This window comes from Eretmochelys imbricata, chromosome 4 (assembly GCF_965152235.1).
Source record: "Eretmochelys imbricata isolate rEreImb1 chromosome 4, rEreImb1.hap1, whole genome shotgun sequence".
In the NCBI taxonomy this organism is placed as follows: Eukaryota; Metazoa; Chordata; order Testudines; family Cheloniidae; genus Eretmochelys; species Eretmochelys imbricata.
The window spans coordinates 65,399,607-65,423,105 of NC_135575.1; the positions used below are offsets into that span (position 1 = coordinate 65,399,607).

At 38.6% G+C, this 23,499-nt stretch overlaps 1 protein-coding gene across 1 annotated transcript in view; it reads left to right on the plus strand.

Annotated features, from left to right (window-relative positions):
- Window positions 1-23,499, plus strand: part of GLRB (glycine receptor beta) — a 72,693-nt gene that overhangs the window by 1,961 nt on the left and 47,233 nt on the right. The window contains exons 2-4 of the mRNA XM_077814477.1: window positions 292-446; window positions 18,182-18,288; window positions 21,842-21,909. Of these exons, the coding sequence (XP_077670603.1) occupies window positions 292-446; window positions 18,182-18,288; window positions 21,842-21,909 (330 nt within the window). The remainder of the gene's footprint in view (window positions 1-291; window positions 447-18,181; window positions 18,289-21,841; window positions 21,910-23,499) is intronic.

A 23,499-nucleotide genomic window follows, 5' to 3' on the forward strand; every position in this document is an offset into this window, starting at 1 on the left:
TGTATTCCTCCAAAACACAGCAACAAAAATATGTTTATATCAATTTATTGTGTATCTCCTAACTATCATACAGTCTATCCATGTACGTAAATATTGGGAGGATACTTAAAACAAACACTATATCTCATTTGTAGCCTAGGAGCACCTCTCTCTTGAGATAATTTGTTGAGCTGAGTTTTCTGTGATCCTTGTGTGTGAATGAAATGTATTTGTTTACTTCCTATATGTAGATAGTCCCATTTTTCCATAATTAACCCCACTAATATAGCCCTTTTTTCTTATCTACCATAGATCAGCTGTACTTCTGAGACTTATGCCCTCAAGATGAAGTTCTTACTGGAAATTCTCTTTTTTGTTTTGTTGTCTTTATGGGTTGAAGAAGCCTATTCCAAAGAGAAATCTTCAAAGAAAGGAAAGGGGAAAAAGAAGCAATATCTCTGCCCATCGTATGTTCCTTATCTCTTTTATACTTTTTGTGTGACAAGACTGATGGATATTATCTTCCTTTTATCTGAAGAGATTGCATACAATTATAAAGTGGAGCCTGATTTTTCCTATTGAAAGAATATAGTTGTTTAATAATTTTTTTGTGGGTGGGAAGGAGAGCAAGGGCTTTTGGTCAGTATAATGTCTTAAAGCATTCGTTTTCTGCCGTAGACTCCTTTGGGTTTCATTTCAAGTGTCATGAAAAAAATCTGATGGCAAAATGACTTTGTTTTTAATTGTGATTTAGAAAGTTGTGATTTCAGTCCAATACCCTCAGATTTTTGCAGAAATAATAGAACAGACTTATAATTGTGTGTTGTCTAGCATCAGATCAAAAATATACTATTAATAAAGAGGGTTTCAAATGTGGTATTAAAATCCATTTCCTGGATATGTAGGTTTTGCTCCAGCCAAAAAGTAATGCAGCTGTTCACATTCGTAATGTATTGGTAATGCAACTAGTGTCTTTAACATCTCTCCATGGGTAAGATGTAAATATTTATTTTATATTAAAGTAAATACCATTGATGGTTGCTGTATTAGATGAACTGACACATGCCTTTTTCGAACAGTTCTACTGATGAAATATAGAACTTGAAAGTTATTAATTGCCCAGTTGACTATAAAGAGATCAGTAGCAGAGAGCATATACAGTAAAACCCTTAGTGAAAACCTAAGATGATTTCATTGTGCAAAGACTCCCTATTTTTAATTTCAAAACACTTTAGTTGTATTTCAACCTCTAGAATGGCATAACAGTTTTCTCATGGACAAATTACCCTTTGTCATCTTTTGCATGATGTGATGTGAAGACTCCAGACAGGGACTGACAGGGTAGAATGGGTTACCACTAAATATAGAAAAAACATGCTGTAAATGCAGAGATTGCCAGAGTTAAATGGTGAGGCTAGAGGCCATGCATGAGCTACCAGAGTCACCAGTTTAAAAATCAGTATTTTACACAGTTACTACACAGGGATATCTGAGATATTGCTGTCACTTGGTGTTCTTCTGTGCTAAATGTAGACTTTTTAACCAGTGTCATTGCTTAATGCACTATAAGAAAGGGGCAGGAATTAGGGGACATATCTTCCTGGGGAAAGAGAAAGGAAACATTAACTGGAAAAGCCATTATTGTTTTTCTTTTAAATGCCAGACACAAACACTGGTTGTATATACCCTTTTTGAACTCTCATTTTGAACAATGGCTATAGTAATTGTTTGATGTTTCTGATCCTATACCAAATAAACAATCTATGGAAGGATTTATTTATTTATTTTGTTATTTTGATTGGGTTCCAAAGAGTTGGGTGCTGGTCAGTTGGATTTGGAACTCCTGAGTTTTTAGTGTCAAATATGACCAGGGATCTCCTGAAATGTTACAGGTAGATTTTACTTTTTGTTCGTCTGCCTTTTTCTTTGAACAATTGTCAGATGAACAGTATGCCTCATTGATTTGATTTAAGAATTTATTACAGTATTTAGAATCCTTTGATAAAATGTTTTTACGTCATTGTAGAGAGGTTGTTTAAGGAAAACCTGAGGCTGATAATAATACCTAACTTTTATATAATGTGTTTCATCAGTAGATCTCAACGAACATTAAAAAGGAAGTCAGTATCATTATTCTTATTTTATAGAGGTGGAAGCTCAGGCTTCAGGTTATTAACATAAAGGTAGGCCCAATCAGATTTTCTAAAAATAAACAAAGTACCCATATTTGGCATATCTTAAATTCAGAGACTCACAGCCAATGGGATCCTAATGTTATAACAGTGGAGGAGTTCCTGTTGGACTAGTTAGAAGACATTGAGAACACCTCTAATGTCAATGGGTGGTGAAAATAATATTTAGAATTGAGGTAGAATGATATCTTGCTCTGAATCTGTGCAGAAATATTCTCATATTCTATTTGCTATTGTCCTGATAAGAAAAGATGATGACTCAGCTATGAACATACCAGTTTCTGCCAGTTGATTCCAAAATCCTAAAAAATACATAGTCTGTGTGAGTTTGCCAAACCTGAGAGAATTTAGATTGTGAGCTCTGCAAAATGTCTGTGCAGGTCTATAGACCCACATAATCCTATAAAAGTTACACACTCCCTGTTGTTTCCCATAATGTCCCTTAAACTGCATGATACAGATTGGATATTTCTTTAGTTGATGACCTTGTATATTGTAGAGTTGTGTTTTGTTTGTTTGGGGTTTTTCTGTTTTGTTGTTTGTTTGCTTTTTGCTGATGACATAGTTAAGTCTTTTTGTTCTTAATACTTTTTACCTGGAAAAATTCAGGGAATATTGCTTCTTCCCACCAATAAATTTAAATAAGTAACCTCTTAAGGGCTGACTAAAATAATCTCAAAGGAGTGATCTTTTCATAAAGCTGGATGAGAATGTTGCTTGAAAAGCGAAAGGGAATCCCATAAAAGATTAAATTTATTTGATGTGAAATATTATTGCATTCTTTATTAAACTAATATAATTTAATATTTAAAATACAAATTCCTAGTGAAAATATGCTTAAATATATAAAGTCAAAATCTTCATCTGTCTTCCATTAGCCCTAGCCATTAGTGAAGGAAAAAATTTATAGCTTATTATAATGATCTACTGCAGGGGTTCTCAAACTCCATTGCACCGTGACCCCCTTCTGACAACAAAAATTACTACATGACCTTGGGCGGGAGGGGGCTCGAGCTCCGCTGCCCTCTGCTGAAGCCCTTGGGCTTCAGCCCTGGGGAGTAGGGGTTGGGCTGCAGTCCTGGGCCCCAGCAAATCTAACGCCAGCCCTGGCGACCCCATTAAAATGGGGTCACGACCCACTTTGGGGTCCGGACCCACAATTTGAGAACCACTGATCTACTGTGAACTATGAACAATGAACTATGTAAATCACAGTCTTAAGTCATTCAGCTATTCTCCTAGGAAAAATTTATACTACATCTGGGACAAATATTTGGTTACTTTGATTGGAGAGATGGTAATTTAGTACAGGTAATTTAACACTGTAAAATGGACTATTAATGAGGGTCATCTTTAAACTTTAACACCAGGTTTCTCTGTACTATACAGGCAAATATGTTAGTATTTTCCCCATTTACCTGCACCATTCCCAGTGTAGTAGCTGTCAGCCAAACACTACTGTCCCTTGTGAAATTGACTAGTGTCAGCATGAAACTGCCAGATGGGGGGTGCAGAGAAAAAAGGTTGCATTAAATTCATTTTATTATTTACAAATATTTACTGGAAACTAACTCGTTTTGCAAACAAGAAAATTCTAGTTTCTATCTAAGACAAACTCTTGTCATGATTATTTATGATTCCTTTTTTTCTGTGTGTTTTATTTGATTACACAATTGGTGAGTAGTATGATGTGTTGCTCTCTCGTCTGTTTGGATCTGAACCAGTTTACCAGTTGTTTTTTGAAACAGTGCAGTCTCTTGTTTCATTAAATTGACACTTAACAGGTTATCCTTCTTGAGATTTAATGCTTATGTATAAACCTATAATGATTATAGTAGAATAAGGCTGCTGTAGTGTCTGACCCTTGAATATTTTCTGATTTAAAGAACAAATTGATATATTGGAATTAAAAGGCCATAATAGGGAGCTCTGCTGTATAAACCTGCAAAGAATTCCACAGATGGGGAATGTGTTTGTGAAATGATTTGACATAAACTCTTGCTCAAGGAACTACATAAATCCCATTGTCTCCATTGTTCACTAAGTGGAGGTGACTGCATGCTTGTGGTGTGTCTGCTGCAATTAACCAGTAGTTCAGGTATAGAAAACACGATGAATGGATTTGTGAAGTGAATCTGTGATTGCCACTGAAAGCTTTGTAAAGACCTTGGGTGTTGGAAAGATTTCAAAGAGAGGAACACTGAACTGACAATGTTTTCTAAGTAGTAAAAATCGTAAAGGGACACTGTCCTGTTGATTAAGGCACTAATTTGACCTACCGTATATACTCGTTCCTTAGCCCGTTTGTTTATAAGCCGACCCCCCAAGATGGATAGGTAAAAATAGCAAAAACTGTATGACCCTTTCATAAGCCAACCCTATATTTCAGGGGTTGGCAAACTTTGGCTTCTGGCCTGTTAGGGTAAGCCGCTAGCGGGCCTGGATGTTTTGTTTACCTGGAGCGTTCACAGGCATGGCGCCCCTCAGCTCCCAGTGGCCATAGTTTGCCGTTCCCAGCCAATGGGAACTGTGGGAAGTGGCGCCATTTCCTGCAGCTCCCATTGGCTGGGAACGGCAAACCGCGGCCACTGGGAGCTGAGGGGCTCTGTGCCTACAGAGGCTCCAAGTAAACAAAACGCCCCCACCCGCCAGTGGCTTACCTTTATGGGCTGGGAGCCAAAGTTTTTCAACCCCTGCTATATTTTAAAAGCTGGCGTCACAAGAAACACTCAAAGTTTTGCTAGAATTATTTTAATGTTATCTAATGAAAAACTTGTTGTTGTTATAATAATAACTAAACAAATATGTATTCACCTTCAAAATTACAGTCAATATTTAAAATCAGTAAATGGATATTTAAAACAAGTAACTTAGAACAATATGAGACTTTAAAAAGTCTTAAAATCCTTCAAAGTCTGAATCAGTCTCTGATTCACCAAACAGTTCATTAAACTCGGCTTCAATCACAGCTGCACCTGCACTGTCATCGTAGATGTCAGCAGTGTCGTCTTCAGACTCAGATTCCTTCTCATCATCAGCCTCTGTTTTGTCATCATCAAATATGGCATCCTCCTCTGACCTGTTGAGTGCATTGCTGATACAGCATTTCCTAGATGATTTTTCTGTCATTTCCGAGGGAATGGACACCCATGCGTCCTTGATCCACTGGGCGACCAGCTTGATTTCGGGCTTCATAAGATTCCCACCTTTTGTCAACTTCCCCATGCCTGAGCACATCCATTCAGACCACATTTTGTGTAGCCTGTCTTTAAAGGGTTTGTTCAGGCAGACATCAAGCGGTTGTAGAACTGAAGTTAAGCCTCCACGTATTACAACCAAAGTAGTTTTCATATTTTTGGCCACATTTTTCACCTCATCTGTCTTGTGTGCCCTGAACATGTCCCAAACGAGCATAGCAGGTTTCTTGAAAAGTGCTCCTCGTCTCTTATTCCATACTTTTTCCAGCCATTCAATAGTCTCACTTTCATCCATCCATCCATCCCTTTTCGTTTGCACGTATGATGACACCAGCAGGAAATTTCATGTTTTTAGGCAAAGTTTTTCTTTTAAAAATAACAACAGGAGGGAGCTTTGATCCATTTGCCAAACATGATAAATCCACTGTAAAATGGATTTTTTTCGTGGCCAGTAGTTTTAATTAAAACTCTTTTTTCACCGACACAGGTTACTGTTCTGTTGCTCAGGAGATCAAATGTCGTCTGTGTTTCGTCCGTATTTCCTATTTGTGACAGTTCAAATATTTTGATATTTTATAATAAACCTTTGGAAAGATTCGATTTTTTTCTTCCAGATCTCTCGGCAGGTGTTGCGCTATCTTTGTTCGCTGACGAAGACAGAGACTATGACGGTTCATGAAGCGAGTACACCAACCCGCTGATGCGACAACATTGATGGCTTTACTGACTTGTATTTGTCATCTTTCGACATTTGCAGAGCATGCAGACGAATTCCAGTTCTAGTGACAATGTACCCATTTTGTCGACATTCAACAACCCAATTATTGAGATCTTTCTCCAGCTCAGGAAATGAAGCGCACCTTGTTGGACACTTTTTCTTGCTTCTTGGCATGTCTTTTAGTGTTGTTTTATTTTTCGTCATTGTCTTACTTGCTTCTCATTGATACAGAATTCACGAGCAGCGGCGCAATTATTGTTTGCTTCTGCATGTTCAGCAACTTTAAGTTTGAACGCTGCGTGATAAGTAGACCTTTTTCTTTTGATTTCACTGTTCATTTTAAATATTAGTATGAAAATAGATTACTATTATTATTGTAGTTATAGGTTTTGTAGGACTTTATATAGGAATGTCACCTGCTTTATCACTGTCAAAGTATTATTGTTCTTTGTTTATTTCAAAGCAGCCTTGTAGAGTGGCATGTCTGTGGGGATAACAGGCTATTTCAATTTTTAGAGATTCCATCGATTCTGCATGTTATATTTTCATATTGTCTCGAGACTTACGAGGTCCATTGGTAGAAATGCATGAAGAGATCAAATTACACAGTCGTGGACTGACACCAGTGCTATAGTACCATCGTTCATTGTACTTTTCTGATTGGCTTGTAAGTCATAGCATTTTGTGAAATGCCTGGGTCAAATGTCATGCAGATCTGCAGCACTGCTCTTTTAGTATTCCTTTCAAGCCAATCTAGTCCACTAAACAAGCCTTTGCAACTTTAAAAGGCTGCAGTTTTGACATTAATAAATGGGGCGGCAAACTTTGGCTCCCAGCCTGTCACGGTAAGCCGCTGGCAGGTTGGGACGTTTTGTTTACCTGGAGCATCTGAAGGCATGGAGCCCCTCAGGTCCCTGTGGCCGCGGTTCTCCGTTCCCAGCCAATGGGAGCTGCGGGATGAGGAGCGCCACAGGGAGCTGAGGGGCTCCATGCCTGCAGACGCTCCAGGTAAACAAAACTACAGTGTCTTAGATATTCAATGCAATGATTCCATAGAGTTTAAAATCATCAGATTTTGGTGTAGACCCGTTTATAAGCCGACCCCTGCTCTTTAATGATGCGTCACTGTTTTAGCAAAAATATTCGGCTTATGAACGAGTATATATGGTGTATTATAAAAGTGTTAATTAGGTGGGAAATGTTTATCATATTAAAAGTATTTATTTAATTTAAAAATTCATTCTTGTCACAGAGAATTTCTTTAAACTGTTCTTATTTTGCAGAAACTGCCAGAGGGCAAAGGAGCAAAAGATAACTAATAAATGTTAGACATAGATACAAGTATTGTATGCGGTTGATGATGGATAAGTATGTGTAGATGGGCATCTTTGAGACTGAAATTCTGTAACCTGCTTCTAAGGTTTGTTCAAAGCAGTCAATCAAGTAACTTGTTTTTTCCCAGTGTACATTCTTCTCAGTTCCCTGGTATTTCTGGTTAAGGCAAATTGAAATACATTGAGATTATTGCTCTAACTTGTAGCCTTTTTTCCAGGTATTCTCCAAAATTCTGGTCTGTACTCAGTAACCCACATCAACCCCTTCTGAAGCTGAGGAATAGCCCCTTTGAGCCTTACAGAGAATATAACTTCTGCCACTGGCCAGACTCAGAAACTCAGAAAGATCAGAGAAAACAAGGTCCAATAAATTGATTATTTTAAAAGAAAACAAATACATTTAAAATTTTAAAATGTTAGTGGAATTGAAGATTTTCTAGGTGGCTAAAAAATGGAATTATTTGAAAATTTATCCTAGAATTTTTCTTGGTGAACTACCGGTCCACAAAATATTCCTTAAATAACTAAAAGAAAAGTAGAGAATGCATCTTGACTCTACAGAACCTCTCTGGCACACCACACAGCAGTAGAAAAAATAACCTCTTCTTTCCTTACCTGGTATCTATCTGGGTACTTATTTGGCTCCATCACTGCCGTGTCTGAGCACCTCCCAAATATTTAAATATGGGGAGTGTGGCAGGGAGGGAGAAGGATGAGCAATAATCTCTCTGTTTTTTCTTCTTTCCTAGCTTGTAGCAGAAATAGTTTGCTAGTTTACAAGGGTTTGGGGGTGAGTTGCTGGGGGTGTAAGTAAAATTATGAGGAAAAGCTAAGTTGAAGAAATGAGTTGTGTATTTAGTTTTTAAAGTTGTGAGGTTTTGTAGCCCTTCTGAAGATAGGTAAACTCCATAATCTAGATCTGGCTCCTGTGAAATTCCATTATCCACATACTCATAAGCCTGCCCTGTTGATCAATAGTTTCATTGTTCTGGTGGCACATGGCTGTCATGGGAAGTTATGGTAACTAAGGGATAGCTGACCTCCCAGGTAGCTAGTGACAGTCCCTGGAGGGCATTCAGTATCAGGACATCCCTCTATTCAATGGGGATAGGCATTCTGGAGAGTAAGGGGATAAAATTCTGTATAAACTGTGCATTGTATCATTTGTGTAAAATATTTATACTGTAATATTACACATAATAATCTGGGCCCATTTCTGCAACCCTCACTCTGAGTAGTGCTTGCTCACGTGTATGGCTATACTGCATGTATTTTGACCACTGATGTGATTAGATACTACTCCATGTGAGTAATGGTTACAAAATCTGTCCCTGTATTTCATCCTATAGTTATTAGTTTAAGAAACATTTGTAACTTCCCCTGGAAGTCTGTCCCACAATATAACCATATAAGAAAAATTTTAAGGGCTGAATTGTATTCTCAGATCTGCCAAATGGATCTTTAAAAATTGACTGAAGTATCTCCATTTATATTTTCTAACCAAGATAGTATTATTCCCAAGATCTATATGTTATCTGCATGTGGCTGCACATATTTAGGAAAAAGAGAAAATGTGGGTGGATTAGTCTAAAACATGTTTCTTTGCCTAGTGCTCTCTAAAACAGGAAGATGCTGACCGTGTTTCATGTGTACATATAATAATGCCAACACTAGATGGAATATCAGTTTGTGTAATTCACTTAGGGGCCAAATCCTGAAACCTTTGTGCATGTAAAAATTCCCAGTGAATTGAGAAATTTTGGATATGCAAGGAATGTATGGTTGGATACTAGCAGTTGTCTGTTTACATGAGTATACACCTAATTATTCAGAGATCATAGAATCATAGAAGATTAGGGCTGGAAGAGACCTCAGGAGGTCATTTAGTCGACCCCTGCTCAAAGCAGGACCAACCCCAACTTAATCATCCCAACCAGGGCTTTGTCAAGCTGGGCCTTATAAACTTCTAAGGATGGAGATTCCACCACCTCCCCAGGTAACCCATTCAAGGTCATCACCACCCTCTTAGTGAAAAAGGTTTTCCTAATATCCAACCTACGCCTCCCCATCCAACCTACGCCTCCCCCACTGCAACTTGAGACCATTGCTCCTTGTTCTGCCATCTGCCACCACTAAGAATTTCATGAGAATCAATCTTTCATTAGGAAAGTAACTCATAAATACAAATTAAAAACATTTTGAATGAAATCTATCCACCCTGATCTTTAGTGTCTAGTGAGGCCAGACTGAGACCCTCATTGGCTAGGAACATCCAGGGAGCCAGTAACAAATTCCAGTCATGTTAGCATCCAAGCCTCTATAATCCAAGGAACATCTGATGGCAGCGGGAGACAGAGGGGCACTGAGAATTTCTAACTCATGATTGCAAACACAGAGATGTGTTATTGGCTTTGAATGGGGGACAAGTAGTAAATCCTTGCCCCAAACAACAATCACCCATTGTCCTTTTGAGCTCAAGAGGTCTAAAACTCCTGACGTGCTCAAATCTCTCTCCTGCTAGGACTTAGAGAATTTTCTCCATCCCCATGATACAGAGGTAAAGAGAACGGAAGTGACTTACCTATGGTCACACAGCAAGGTCATGCCAGAGCTAGAAAGAGAAGCATAAGAAAAGAGTTGTATCAAAAATGTTTTGCATTTAAAACTAACTGATTTCTTAAACAAAGGAAATGTGAGGTTTAGTTAGTGAATTGAAATGATACATTCTGGTCACCATGTGTTTCAAGATGTATGAACGAGTAGATCCATAGATTATCCATAGATTGAAGGAGGAAAACAAGTTTGCCTGTTTTGTGAGCTCCCAATGGTGTTCTTAAATTTCAATGAACTGGTCAATTGAATGGAACTATTTGAATAAACTGAGATAAACTGTTCTAAAATAATATTATGAGAAATCATGTGAACATGTTAGAATTTCTGGAGGATTATTGTTCCTGATATTATTCAGTGCTTGTCCCAAAATGGATATATTGTACATAGGGCAGTTAGATACATGCTGATATTCATCCCATACATATTGTATAATTCCCCTGATACTGAAAGAAGTTATATCATTGTATAGTACTAGACCCTTTCTGCAGTATGGTGCATATCACTCAGAATATCAGATGCCCACATCACAAAAGACTAATACTTCATATAAAAAGTAATAGTGCTTGCAGTTTACTGTGATACGTCAGACGTCTTGTTGCATTATGTTATGTTTCACTTCATTACGTTTCACTTTATCATATATCTGCATCACTGTTATTTGCGTATCACTGTTTGTGTAAAGCATCTGCTCATATCTCTCTGGTTAGATAAGCTAGAATCAAAGTCTGCATCTTGAGTGGTATATTGTTTTTTGTTTTTTAAATGCTTGAAGTTAATACAGCAGTGTATATTTACCACACTTTCTGTCAGTCAACCAGCAGTCTTGAACTCTTCAATAGTGGGACATGATGCTAAATCATCCAACGTCTAAGCTATAAGCAGGTTCTGGCAACTGGGTTTACATATCATATGACAATCTGGACAGTAGTACAGTGTGTTATAAAATGTTCTGTGGGTTAACTTGTCTGAGACATGTCTATTTCTTCCCTGACAGTCATGCTACATGTCAACAGTGTATACCACACACTTATTAAAATTACAGATGCCACAGCATAATGAGATTTTAGGACAACAGATAACTGATATGAGAACAAGACAATAAGAAACATTATTCACTAGCAGTTCTTTTCCCAAATAATTATCCTTGTATAACATGGTCTGTTAGGAGAAGGATTCCCTGTAACCTCAGTGAATTGTGTGAGACAATAAATCCCATCATAGTGTATGTCTCAGAAGCCCAAAAGAATGAGAAATAATGTATCCTGACAAACTCAAGGAAGCCTTATAGACTTCAAACTGAGAATGCCACCTATATGTCTGCTCAGACTTGCTGAAAAACCTTCTAAGAGTCACCTTTGGTCAATGAATTAGTTCCTGATCCCACCACCATCAATATAAATGTATCTCCACCACCACACATTTGATAATGCCTTGCTTCATATCACATATGGGTAAGCTGTCTGTGAGTTCGTGTTGATGATATAGGATCCATATGGTTTACAGGGATTACACAGGTGAGATGATTGGAAATCTTTCATTTAACGTCATTGTTACATCCTGTCAATGATGCTAATGGTTACTGATCATGTAATGATTATTAAGAGGGCCAACGTATTCTACTGGATTGTGACGACTGCAACATTAGCTGTATTTTTGTCCCTTTTTGACCTCTCTGAGTGCACCCTCCTTTCAGCTGTCAGGCCTTGTTTCTTTACCTTTCCTGAGGTGGAATTCCATAGTATTTCTACTCTTTGACCAGGTCCTGTTCTACAGTGCCCTGTGTATCAATTGTACTTAGCCACCAGGTACAACTGAATATGGGCGTCTGTGGGTTTTCTTTTTGGAAGTCTGTGACCAGTTGTGTATATAGTGACCAGAGAGTCTTCTTAAGCTAAAGTATTGTTTATTTTGCAGTAAGAACAAAGCATTTAGAGACAGGATTTTAAAACAACAAACACTATTTGCATGGCTAGCTTACCTAAAAACTTACCATCCCCTGGCAATCTATGCAGGCTTAACTTTTCCAGACATCCCAGCAGATACCTGTGTCTTAGTCTGGTTCCCCAGAACAACCCATCCTCTGTCTTGAGAGAGTGTTCTTTTTTTAAACTCTGCTGTAGTTGTTTTGATCTCCTGCGTTCATTGGACTCTTCCTGTCCTGCTTTGAACCAGGTTTGCAAGTCGGTGGAGAAGAGGAAAAATATTCAAAGCTAATAGTCTTGGCACTTCCCTGTAACAAGCATCAAGTGTTTGTGGAGAGGTGGCCCTCTTGAGCCATTCTTTCGCTTCCTGCCTGTTTTTCTAGACAGCCTCCTGTTGACTGGAAGCCAGTGTAATCAAACCAAAAAACCCCATCCCTATATACTTTATTTATGAAGTATCACAGAGTGTATCCAAATCCATCACAAGGTTATTGAGGTAATAGAGACATTGGGAGGGTGATAGCAAAATGAAAGTGAATTTTAACCCCCCCCCCCCCAAAAAAAAAAAAAAAAAGTTCCAGTAAAGTGACTGAACTTAGGAGTGGAGAACAGGGTTTTTATGGATAACCTTAACAAAGTCTTAATTTTTAAATTTGGTGTCCAGATACCCTGGCGATAGGCTCATTAAAAATAACGATGAGAGGTGATAATCAAGAAAAGGTTATATATCTCCCACTTGTCTAGGAATAAGCAACAGATCTTTCTCTATCTCTGTCTCTCTCTCTAACACATTTCACAACATTGCAATTACAATGTACTTTTGTAGATATGGTAACTAAGTTCTGAAGGTGAGTGTCCATGGAATATTAAAGGTCTCTCCTATTAGGGGCTGCCACTTTTGTGGCAGAGACCCTGACTATGTATCTTAGCTACTTATATGGGCACCATCACCATAGTATATGAGCACTTCCCAATCTTTAATGTCATTCTTTCTTCATCCTGTCTATTGTTTTTCTCCAGAGGCAGCAGATCATATTTTGACTGGCCTGTGACCACACAGGCTGAAAATGCATTTGTATTAACATGCCGTGAGGATTATGCTTCAAGACAAACCATTACATTAGAGGAAATGGTGTTATCAATGGTTGCAGAGGCAAGAAAATGTAGATTTAGATGCAAGCAAGATTGAGTTTTAATGTCCTAGACTATATACATCAGCTGTCCCACTGGAATCCATAGATAACTGGCTATCCTGGTAATTGATGATGGATGTGAAGACTGCACAATAATAGTCTGTGTCTCATTTCCTAAGTCAAGAAATGGATCTCCAGTTCAACTAAGATTGCGCAGTGCCACAGTCATTTATTCCTGGTAAATGAAGAGACAAGTAAACCTGTCTGAATGTCATCTACATTTGACTTCCTTTTGTTTTTTTTCCTGCTCATTTCCTAGTCTCTCTAGCTCCCTTAGTATTATTTCTCTCTTCTTACTTATGTCTGCCATCTCCCAATTTTGTAGAATCTGTGAATTTAATTTATACACAGGTAACATGCTACACGAGTCAGACAAATATCTCTGTTTAACCACTTTGGGTTAGTACTATAATATTCATATACTATAGCAACCAGGACAGTTTAGAAATTTGCAACAGAAACTGGTAACTTATGCTGCTAACAAGGGTTTCTAAAATGTTTCATATTTTAAATGCTGGACTTCTATAATTTGGAAAGAAATGCTATTGCCTGTGAAAGGAAAGATCCCACTAAATAGATAGATAGATATAACAATTTGCACTGAAGTCCGTGGGGTTTGTAAGTGCTCAGGACTTCTGAAGACCAATGACTTCAGTGGAAATTATACATACTCAGTGCCTCTTAGGATCAGGCCAGTAGGGTGTTATATTAATTCTACTTGTGGATGTGATGTATGGACACTCGTCTTTCCTTACTTGCTCCCTCTTCAAAATGGAGAATGATCTTGATCATTTAGAAGGGAAAAAATATTTTCTTTTTCACTTAAGTTTAGATGTTTCTTGTTAACTGATCAGTGATATCTGCAAAAAGGTCATGCAAAGCTGTTTGCTATACCTCTATTGCTGATATTTTCACTGGTAGTGGCCAATGGTCAATGCTAAAAGTTAAACACAAAATAATTTAAAGATGTGTAAGAGACAGGTTTTGCATTTCTACTTCATCATGACCCAGGTCAAATGTGGGAATGCACAGACATGACATTTGGAAAATTATTTGAAAATGAATGTATTTAAACCCTCATCTCAAAATGGATGGGTAAGAGAAATTTCACACACTTACATAATGGAGGAGAAAATCCACACCAGGAGTAACCATCTGAGTGTACATGTGGCACTATGTTAGCTAATCAATAAACATGAGTAAAGGAAAAGAAATAACCTTCCTCCTGGATATAAAACTGGATATCAGATCTTAATAACAACTACTAATTAATAGCAGTAATGTTAGATTAAGAGAGTTTCAGTATACTTCTGTGATCGTTCTTGTACAGTACTTCAAGTCTGGTTACCACTGCTCATTCCATATATATATATATATATAATCAGTTTATCTCTTGATAAATATATTTTGTACTATTTCACATTGTTACACTGACTATATTAATTTTTTAAAAAAAATCATAATTTTATTTTCTATCGAATAATGATGTTACTCAGATCCTCTAAATGGGGTAGAAGTTGATGTGACTCACCCAGATGTGATCAGGGATCTGTATAATGCAGCCACTTAATATTATTCCTAAATTCTACCTCATATTTGCATGTTCTAGTTCTGGAGTTTGAGGTGGCACAATAATATATGTAATACTTTGCATTGTCTTTGAATAGGATTCAGAATTCTGATTTGACCTGAAACTTGTCTAAAGAATATCTAATTCACAGTTTGCAATTTCAAGGTGAAGTGAATGAATATTTATAATTTAAGAACTAAGTTTAGGCACTCTCCTTCCCTCTCCTCCACCTGCAACAGCATAAAAGAGCACACAGAAATCTAAAGCTGCTTGGTAACTGCATTGCTTATGCTGTTTTAGGTTTTAGAAATGTCTTTCAGCTGCAATATAGGAAAAGAAATCTGAGACCTTTGTGGGTTGTGAAGAGGATGTTTTTTAAACACTCTTGGTTTAAACTATGCATTTCCCCCACATATTACATATTTTTATTAAAAGTATGGACTCTTGATGTTTTATTCTCACTTTCTTTATAAGAATTTAATTTTCAAAGAATTAGCCTGCAGTACAAATGTTGAAATTGAAGCCAATTTAACAGAGTTTCAATTTCACAACTTGTGTCATAAAGTCTTGGTTTTGGATCCTAACACTGTGGGTCACATCCTTGGGATTGGCTGTTTGTTGCCTGGCACAAATCAGAGAAGTGTTGGGGGACACAGCTAGTGGGCCAAGGAGTAACTTAGCCTCGAAAGGGCCATTCTGGCACCTGAACCCACAGCTCAGCAGTTCTCTGACTCCCCTTCCCCCCCTACCAGTCATTCCCTGTTGTGCTGGAGTAAAGTGCTCAGTAATGGATGCTATAGAGCAGGGGTGTGCAAATTACGGTCCTGGGGCCACATCCGGCCCTTCAGACGTTTTAATCCGGCCCTTGAGCTCCTGCCGGGGAGTGGGGTCTGGGGCTTGCCCCGCTCCAGCCAGGGAGCGGGGTTGAGGGCTTGCCCTGCTCGGTGCATGCCGTGACTCCACACAGCTCCCGGAAGCAGCAGCATGTCCCCCCTCTGGTTCCTACAGGTAGGGGCAGCCAGGGGGTTCACACACTGCCCCCACCCCAAGTGCCACCTCTGCAGCTCCCGTTGGCCAACTGCGGCCACTGGAAGTTGCAGGGTGGCGCCTGCGGATGGGGCAGCACGCAGAGCTGCCTGGCCGCACCTCCAGGTAGGAGCTGGAGACGGGACATGCCGCCACTTCCAGGAGCTGCTTGAGGGAAGTGCTGCCCAGAGCCTGCACCCCTGACCCTCTCCCGCGCCCCAACCCTCTGCCCCAGGCTTGATCCCCATTCCGCCCTCTGAACCCATCGGTCCCAGCCCAGAGCCCCCTCCTGCACCCTGAACTCCTCATTTCTGGCCCTACTCCAGAGCCGCACTCCCAGCCAGAGCCCTCACCCCCTCCTGCAACCCAGTCCCCAATTTCCTGAGCATTCATGGCCCACCATGCAATTTCCATACCCAGATGTTGTCCTTGGGTCAAAAAGTTTGCCCACTCCTGCTGTAGAGCCAAAATAGCTGGTTCGAGTGTTTTTTCTACAGTGGGTAGCCAGCTATACAAGCTTTAAAGCTGCTTTTCAAAACTGGGGTAGCAAAAATAAGCCTTAGCCAGGGCCCAGGGTCTGGCCCTGTCTGCCTATGATCTCTATTATTTTCAGTGGTTTTACTCTTGTTTTATATGAATGTGATTGAAATGAATATCAACCAAGGGTTGCTAGCCCTCCAGGATTGTCCTGGAGTCTCCAGGAATTAAAGATGAATCTTAAAGATTATGTCATGTGATGAAACCTCCAAAATTGGCAACCCTAATCAAGCCAGGCTTACAGGTAGTTTAAATACCAGGTTTTTCGTGGTAGCTTAGCAGCTGCTGATAGAGGATATATGGTTTAGTCAGCTTTGAGGGATCGGCAAGGAAAGTTCTCATATAGATTATAGGGTTTTTCCCCCTCCTTCTTTTGGAGCATCTTGAAAGTCATAATTATACAACCAGTTGTGATGCATTATGCACTCCTGACCTTTCACTATTGTATAAATCTTCAGGGATTCCATTATTTTTGTTCCTGAAAGTATCCTTTTTATTGTAGCACAAATTACATTTTGGAGAAATAACCAATAATACATTGTGGTAATATGTGGATGAGTGGAAGATTGATCCTGTTAGTATGTTTTTCCATTGTCTGAGATATTAGAAACTTGATTATTTCATTTAGAAGTGCTGCTCCTATAATCACAGCCTCTACACTACTATAATCAAGTTGAGGGTAGTACTCTAATAGTGAAACCCTACTTCACATCCAAGGAGGAAATCTTGGATTCTAAATATAAAATCTATTCTGTGGCTTCCACATGCACAGCATTTAGTTGTAAATTTCATGAACAAGGGTAACATCAAAAGCTCTCAACACATTCAATGAAACTTCACGTAAAATATGTACAAGCAAACTGAAACATCATAACAAGCTGAGCAAATTAGGTCTGTGACCTACTATTCAGTTTAGAATGAGGTATCAAATAACCTCACCATGTGGTGTTATGTGATGCAACACACATAGGTATAAACTTACTGTCTTATCTTCCATGGAGTCTGAGTCAGGGTGTAAGTAGTATGACAGATTTGTTTAGTCATATGATAAATCACAAACAGGCTTAGGTTTGATGTTTCATTTGTTTGGGGTTACTCTGGAGTCTTGGAATTACCAAACTGTGTGTGTGGATGGTCCACTGAATTGCATGGGTGAATTGCAAGGAGGTGTGTGTGTGTGGAGGTGTGTGCATGCATGTGCCTGCTGACCTTAATATCAAAATTCAGTAGCTAAGCTACACTTACCTATCTCAAGCTAACTAATTTTACTGATCACCTGAAACACGAACAGTAATGGGAAGGTTAATGAGGATTGCAATTCTCCCGACAAAAGTAAAATGAGAATTAGCAACCTCTTTTTTTCAATTGAAAAGGGTTATCAGGATTTACCAATTAAATTACGAAGAGCCTTCAACTCTTTGTGGGGATATCTGGGTCTGTCACATGAAAGCAATGGACTGCCAAAAACTTCTGAATGTTTTGGCATCTAAAATTGCTTGTCAATTTGTTTTTCTAATTTGACAGTCACTCAAATTAGTCCTTTAGGCTGCTTCTACTAATGAAGAAATTAAAGCATCACTGATATAAAAGTCATTAGTGCGTTTTTGCTTATTTGATGTTTTTAGTTTTTTATTTAGTTTACAATCAGAAGCTATTAGAGTTTTCATTCGTTTTATAACGTTATGAAGAAAATATTGAAATGTCAGTACTACAGTGTATTAGAGTAAGCTAGGTAAAGGAAGATTAAATACTATAGAAGTTAACTGTAAGGGGTAAACTTGGGGGACCTTTATATGTCTGATGCCTTTTGGATAGTTTGAATGGCATTTTAAAATGACTCAGGAAGTTCAAAGTTACAGTACCTGCTATCTTAAATAATAACCAGTGCACTTTTTCACAGCGAGCAGTCAGCTGAAGATCTTGCAAGAGTACCTGTTAATTCTACCAGCAATATCTTGAATAGGCTGTTGCTCACTTATGATCCCAGGATAAGACCAAATTTCAAAGGTTTGTCACATTTAAAAGACATTTTCTACCTTTTCAAGTTATTAACATTTCCGCACAGAATCTGTGGAAACTAGATTTCTGGAAAGATATAGGATTACATTTCTGAAAAAGGGGTGGGGAAACAGCTGAAAGATATTTACCCTTTTTTAGCCAATGGATAGATAGCATATGAATATTTCATGCTGCTAACACATGGAGTATTTTTAGGGATTTTTTTAATTAATAGCTTTTTAAAATTAAATTATATGGTTTTAAAATGGTTTTATTTGGTATTTGAATACTGTTTTCAAGGCAGTGTATTTTTAAAACATTAAACAGTTTTACTTAATTTCTTTTAAACAGGTTCTTGTCAATGATCATGAAAATACTACAGAATTTAGGCCCTATAGTGTTAGTATTTCTAAAGCACACAGAAATTATAATTCCCTTAAATCTGTGCTAAGCCCTATTGCTGCATTTTGGAAATTAATGTGGTTCGTATGCTTAAGTACATGCCCTTAGCAGCTATCACTTCTGTGCTGTTATAATAATGACAGGAGTATATATCCTCTAAATAATATGTGATAACTCTCACAGCTGCATCTTAAGTTTTCCAGGAATGAGATTCTTTCTAAAAAAAAACAATTTTTATTACACTACTTGAACTGCAGCTTGTGAGTGTGGCTTTTGCCACATTAAAAATCACATATAAATATGTGTGTGTAGGTATATAATTTTAACACACAAATACATAGTATGAAGAAAACTATTCTGGAAAGCTATAATCTTGATTATGCTTTTGAGGAGAGTGCTACAGATATGCCATTACCACCTTGTCCTCAAGGTAAAGACTTTTCCTCTTCCCCATGGGAAACAGTTCTTCAGATATATCTACTCAACTCACTTTATAAACATATTAACCCCGCCCCCCAACCTCAAATACTGTAGATTCATAGAAACTAAGGTCAGAAGGGAACATTATGATCATCTAGTCTGACTTCCTGCACAACGCAGGCCACAGAATTTCACCCACCCGCTCCTGCGAAAAACCTCTCACCTATGTCTGAGCTATTTGAAGTCCTCAAATCGTGGTTTAAAGACTTCAAGGAGCAGAGAATCCTCCAGCAAGTGACCCGTGCCCCATGCTAAAACCTGGCGAAAAACCTCCAGGGCCTCTTCCAATCTGCCCTGGAGGAAAATTCCTTCCCGACCCCAAATATGGCGATCAGCTAAACCCTGAGCATATGGGCAAGATTCACCAGCCAGATACTACAGAAGATACTTACCTCAGAAGAAACCTCACCCCTTTTTGTTCACTATGGAAGCTTACTCAATTATTTTCAACAGTAGGCATTGTCACAGGGGTCGCATGTCCACCTAATAGGCTACTTGATATTCAGCAATAGGTAGTAGGCATATAGCCTAAAATCTTATTGCCAATATTTGATTCCTTCTCTCACACACACTCCCATTGCCAGCAGTCCAGAAAGAATCAGGACTGAAGAAGAAAGAGGAGAAATGTTACATCAATTCAGAAGGAGGCGATGTGGGAAGAAGAATATCTTCTGACAAGTGATTTGCCCACGTTAAAATATTTCTCAAGCGTGACTGATTTACTTGGCTTGCACATAGACCTGGCCTAAATCTGCAAGGTACTGAGCACCCTCAATGGCACTGAAGGCGTTTGGAGTTGAGGGCACTCAGCCACTTGCAGGAGGGGCTCAGCATGGCATAGTATCAAGCCTGCACATAAGGCAGAATCTACACTTTCACGAGTCAGTCTTAGCAGCATAAATTGGAATAATATTAGTCAAGGTTCCTTCCCCACTCTGAACTCTAGGGTATAGATGTGGGGACCTGCATGAAACACCCCCTAAGCTTATTCTTACCAGCTTAGGTTAAAAACTTCCTCAAGATACAAACTTTGCCTTGTCCTTGAACCCTATGCTGCCACCACCAAGCGTGTTAAACAAAGAACAGGGAAAGAGTCCACTTGGAGACGTCTTCCCTCAAAATATCCTCCCGAGCCCTACACCCCCTTTCCTGGGGAAGGCTTGATAAAAATCCTCACCAATTTGCATAGGTGAACACAGACCCAAACCCTTGGACCTTAAGAACAATGAAAAAGCAATCAGGATCTTAAAAGAAGAATTTTAATTAAAGACAATGTAAAAGAATCACCTCTGTAAAATCAGGATGGTAAATACCTTACAGGGTAATCAGATTCAAAACATAGAGAATCCCTCTAGGCAAAACCTTAAGTTACAAAAAGACACAAAAACAGGAATTCCATTCAGCACAACCTATTTTACCAGCCATTTAACAAAAGGAAATCTAATGCATTTCTAGCTAGATTACTTACTAACTTAACAGAAGTTCTGAAGAGCATTCCTGATCTGTTCCCGGCAAAAGCATCACACAGACAGACAGACCCTTTGTTCCCCCCCCTCCAGCTTTGAAAGTATCTTGTCTCCTCATTGGTCATTTTGGTCAGGTGCCAGCGAGGTTATCTTAGCTTCTTAACCCTTTACAGGTAAAAGGGTTTTGTCTCTGGCCAGGAGGGATTTTATAGTTCTGTATAGAGAAAGGTGGTTACCCTTCCCTTTATATTTATGACAATATTAATTAAATAAAGTGTATATTCGATTCTGAATCTGAATGTTTCCCATGCTGTCAGACCTTATTTAGGACACAAACAAGATTCCGCCGTCCCTGTCCAGGTTGCTGGAAAGGCTACCTTGTTGTGTCGGCCTATTACTCAGCCCCCAACCTGGAGGACCAAAGGACTGCTTTTCATCAGGTCCCTCTCTACCCTTTGACCATCCATCTTGAGTGACCCCACCAGGAATTAAAACTCCCACCAGCATAGCTCTCAGGGTCATTGGAAACACAAGCTGCCCCATCATGTCAAGTTGTACTCTTCATGGAAGAGTATATAAGAACAACCTTCAGATGAAGAAGCTGCAAAGGGCCATTTTTATACCCCACCACAACCACCAATCCCTTTACACACTCACACCAGACTTGCAGAAAGAACAGCTGGTCTGGAAAATCTAAGCAAATATGTCAGTATAAGTCACAAATCAGTGAAGAGAGCCGAAAGTGTATGTCTTTCCTCTGTACATATGTTGTCTGTATCCATTACACTATATACAGGGGCTGGTACTAGATTGTGAGGTTAGTGATAACACAAAAGCATTACATTTGTAAAAGATTTGCAAAAGATTCCACTTTACTATTCATGTAGTATTTTAAGCTTAGAGATGTGGGCTGAGGAATTTTTCTAGTTTGTTATCACCAGAATGAAAATAATTGTCATAATTTTCATTTTAATGGGAGCAGGATTGGACACCATATCTTTAATCTAGCAAATGTATATTAGAAGATTAAAAGGTACTGATGGCCTGATTCTTGTCTATATTTCAGTGCCAGAGCAGTGTTAAGTGCATTTAAAAGAGGCCCTAAAGTGGGGGTAATTCAATTTAAGGACCCAGAATGATATAAATGGTCAGTAGCTCACAAGAGAATCAGGCCCTAAATCTTACACTGTGCATTTTCTATTTTTTTTCTTTAGGAATTCCAGTCGATGTAACAGTCAACATTTTCATTAACAGCTTTGGCTCAATCCAAGAGACAACGATGGTAAGTGTGAAATTTGAATATTTGCATACAAAATTTCTTACTAAGTTAAACTAAATTAAATCTACTTATCCACAAAGAGGATTGTATCTTGTTGTTCATAAATTGTGAGAGGTTTTATTGTCTGATGGATTCAAGGCCTAAAAAATGAAAAGGAGTCTAGTGGCTTCTGAGAAGTGTGAAATGTGGGTCTTCCTTGCTTAAGATATTCAGCTCAGCAGGAGAATGTGTATTAGTGTGAGGTCAGTGACCTCCCTGAGACACAGTTTTGTCACTTATGCAATCTTAAGGTGAATGTTTGGCCCATAAATGAGACGCATAGAAAGGTGATCATGCCAAGAGCAGAAGGCTGTGTAGTGTACAAATTCTTAATTTTCCAGGCACCTGAAGATATGAGTAAGCACAGTGGAGGAAGGTAAAGAAATGCAATATCAATGCACAGTTGATCACACGTATACCCATGTTTGTTACCCAGGATGAGCGAAAGTAAATTGAGTATTGATAAAAGACAGATGGTAATGATTGGGAACTCCCTACTACAGTAAGTCATTTTGTGACTGTTGTAGTTTTTCTGAGTGCCAGCGTGAGAAGCATTCTCTTATGGACATAAAAGTTGAGGAATATTCAATAGCTTATTCCTCGTTGGACCCAATGACATTAGCAGAAGTAGTGTGAAAGACTTGCATTTAAGTTTGAAAAATTTGGAATTTGGTTTAAGAAGGGAGAGTCTACATTTAAAACTTTTCCATTTATCATAGTCTGTTCCAATTTTATGCTCCCTCCCCTGCCCCATCCCACTGTTTGGATTCATATTCAGTAGTCAGCAAATGCCCAGACCAACTATTTGGTATCAGGTCAAATACCAATAACCTACATTCATCACACCCGTGTGTGCGCATCCTATATTGCATTTGCTTCTCTTGTTGCCATATTGCATTATTAACTCACTCTCTCTGCGTTACTGCTTTTCAGGTTTTTCCCTCACACTGAATATCTTCTTTTGGATTATTTCTCCCCAGAGATATTAACATGCTTTTTTCAAGATGAATCTAATTTGTGTGTTTTGCTCATTTTTTAAATCCCTTTAAGTCCCTATTATATTAAATCTCTGTCCTCACTGATGTTTGAAACTCCTCCCAATTTCCTACAGGATTGCAATTTCATCTGTGAATTTCATTAGTATGACATTATTTCCTCTCCTGTATCACTCAGGAAGATTTCATTTAAACAAACTGGATGTAACACAAATACCTGTGGTAATCCACTGGATTCCTCCCCCAACTCAGTCCTGCTATTTTCAGTTATTATTAGCTTAGTCATTCAGCAGGAGTTGATTTGAGTATACATTTTAGGAGACACAGTATCAAGTACTTGATTAAGGCCTATATACCCTGTCATATATCTACTATTTTCCTTACATCCAGTTTTGTGGCTCTTTCAAAAAAAAAAAAAAGCAATCAAGTTTGTCAGGCAAGAGTTTTCCTTTATTAAATCCTCACTGCATATTAACCACGGTTCCACTATCTAAAGCCACGATTCTTAAATATGTGCCAAAAGTTAGGCTCCTCAATCCATATTCAAACATCTAACTAA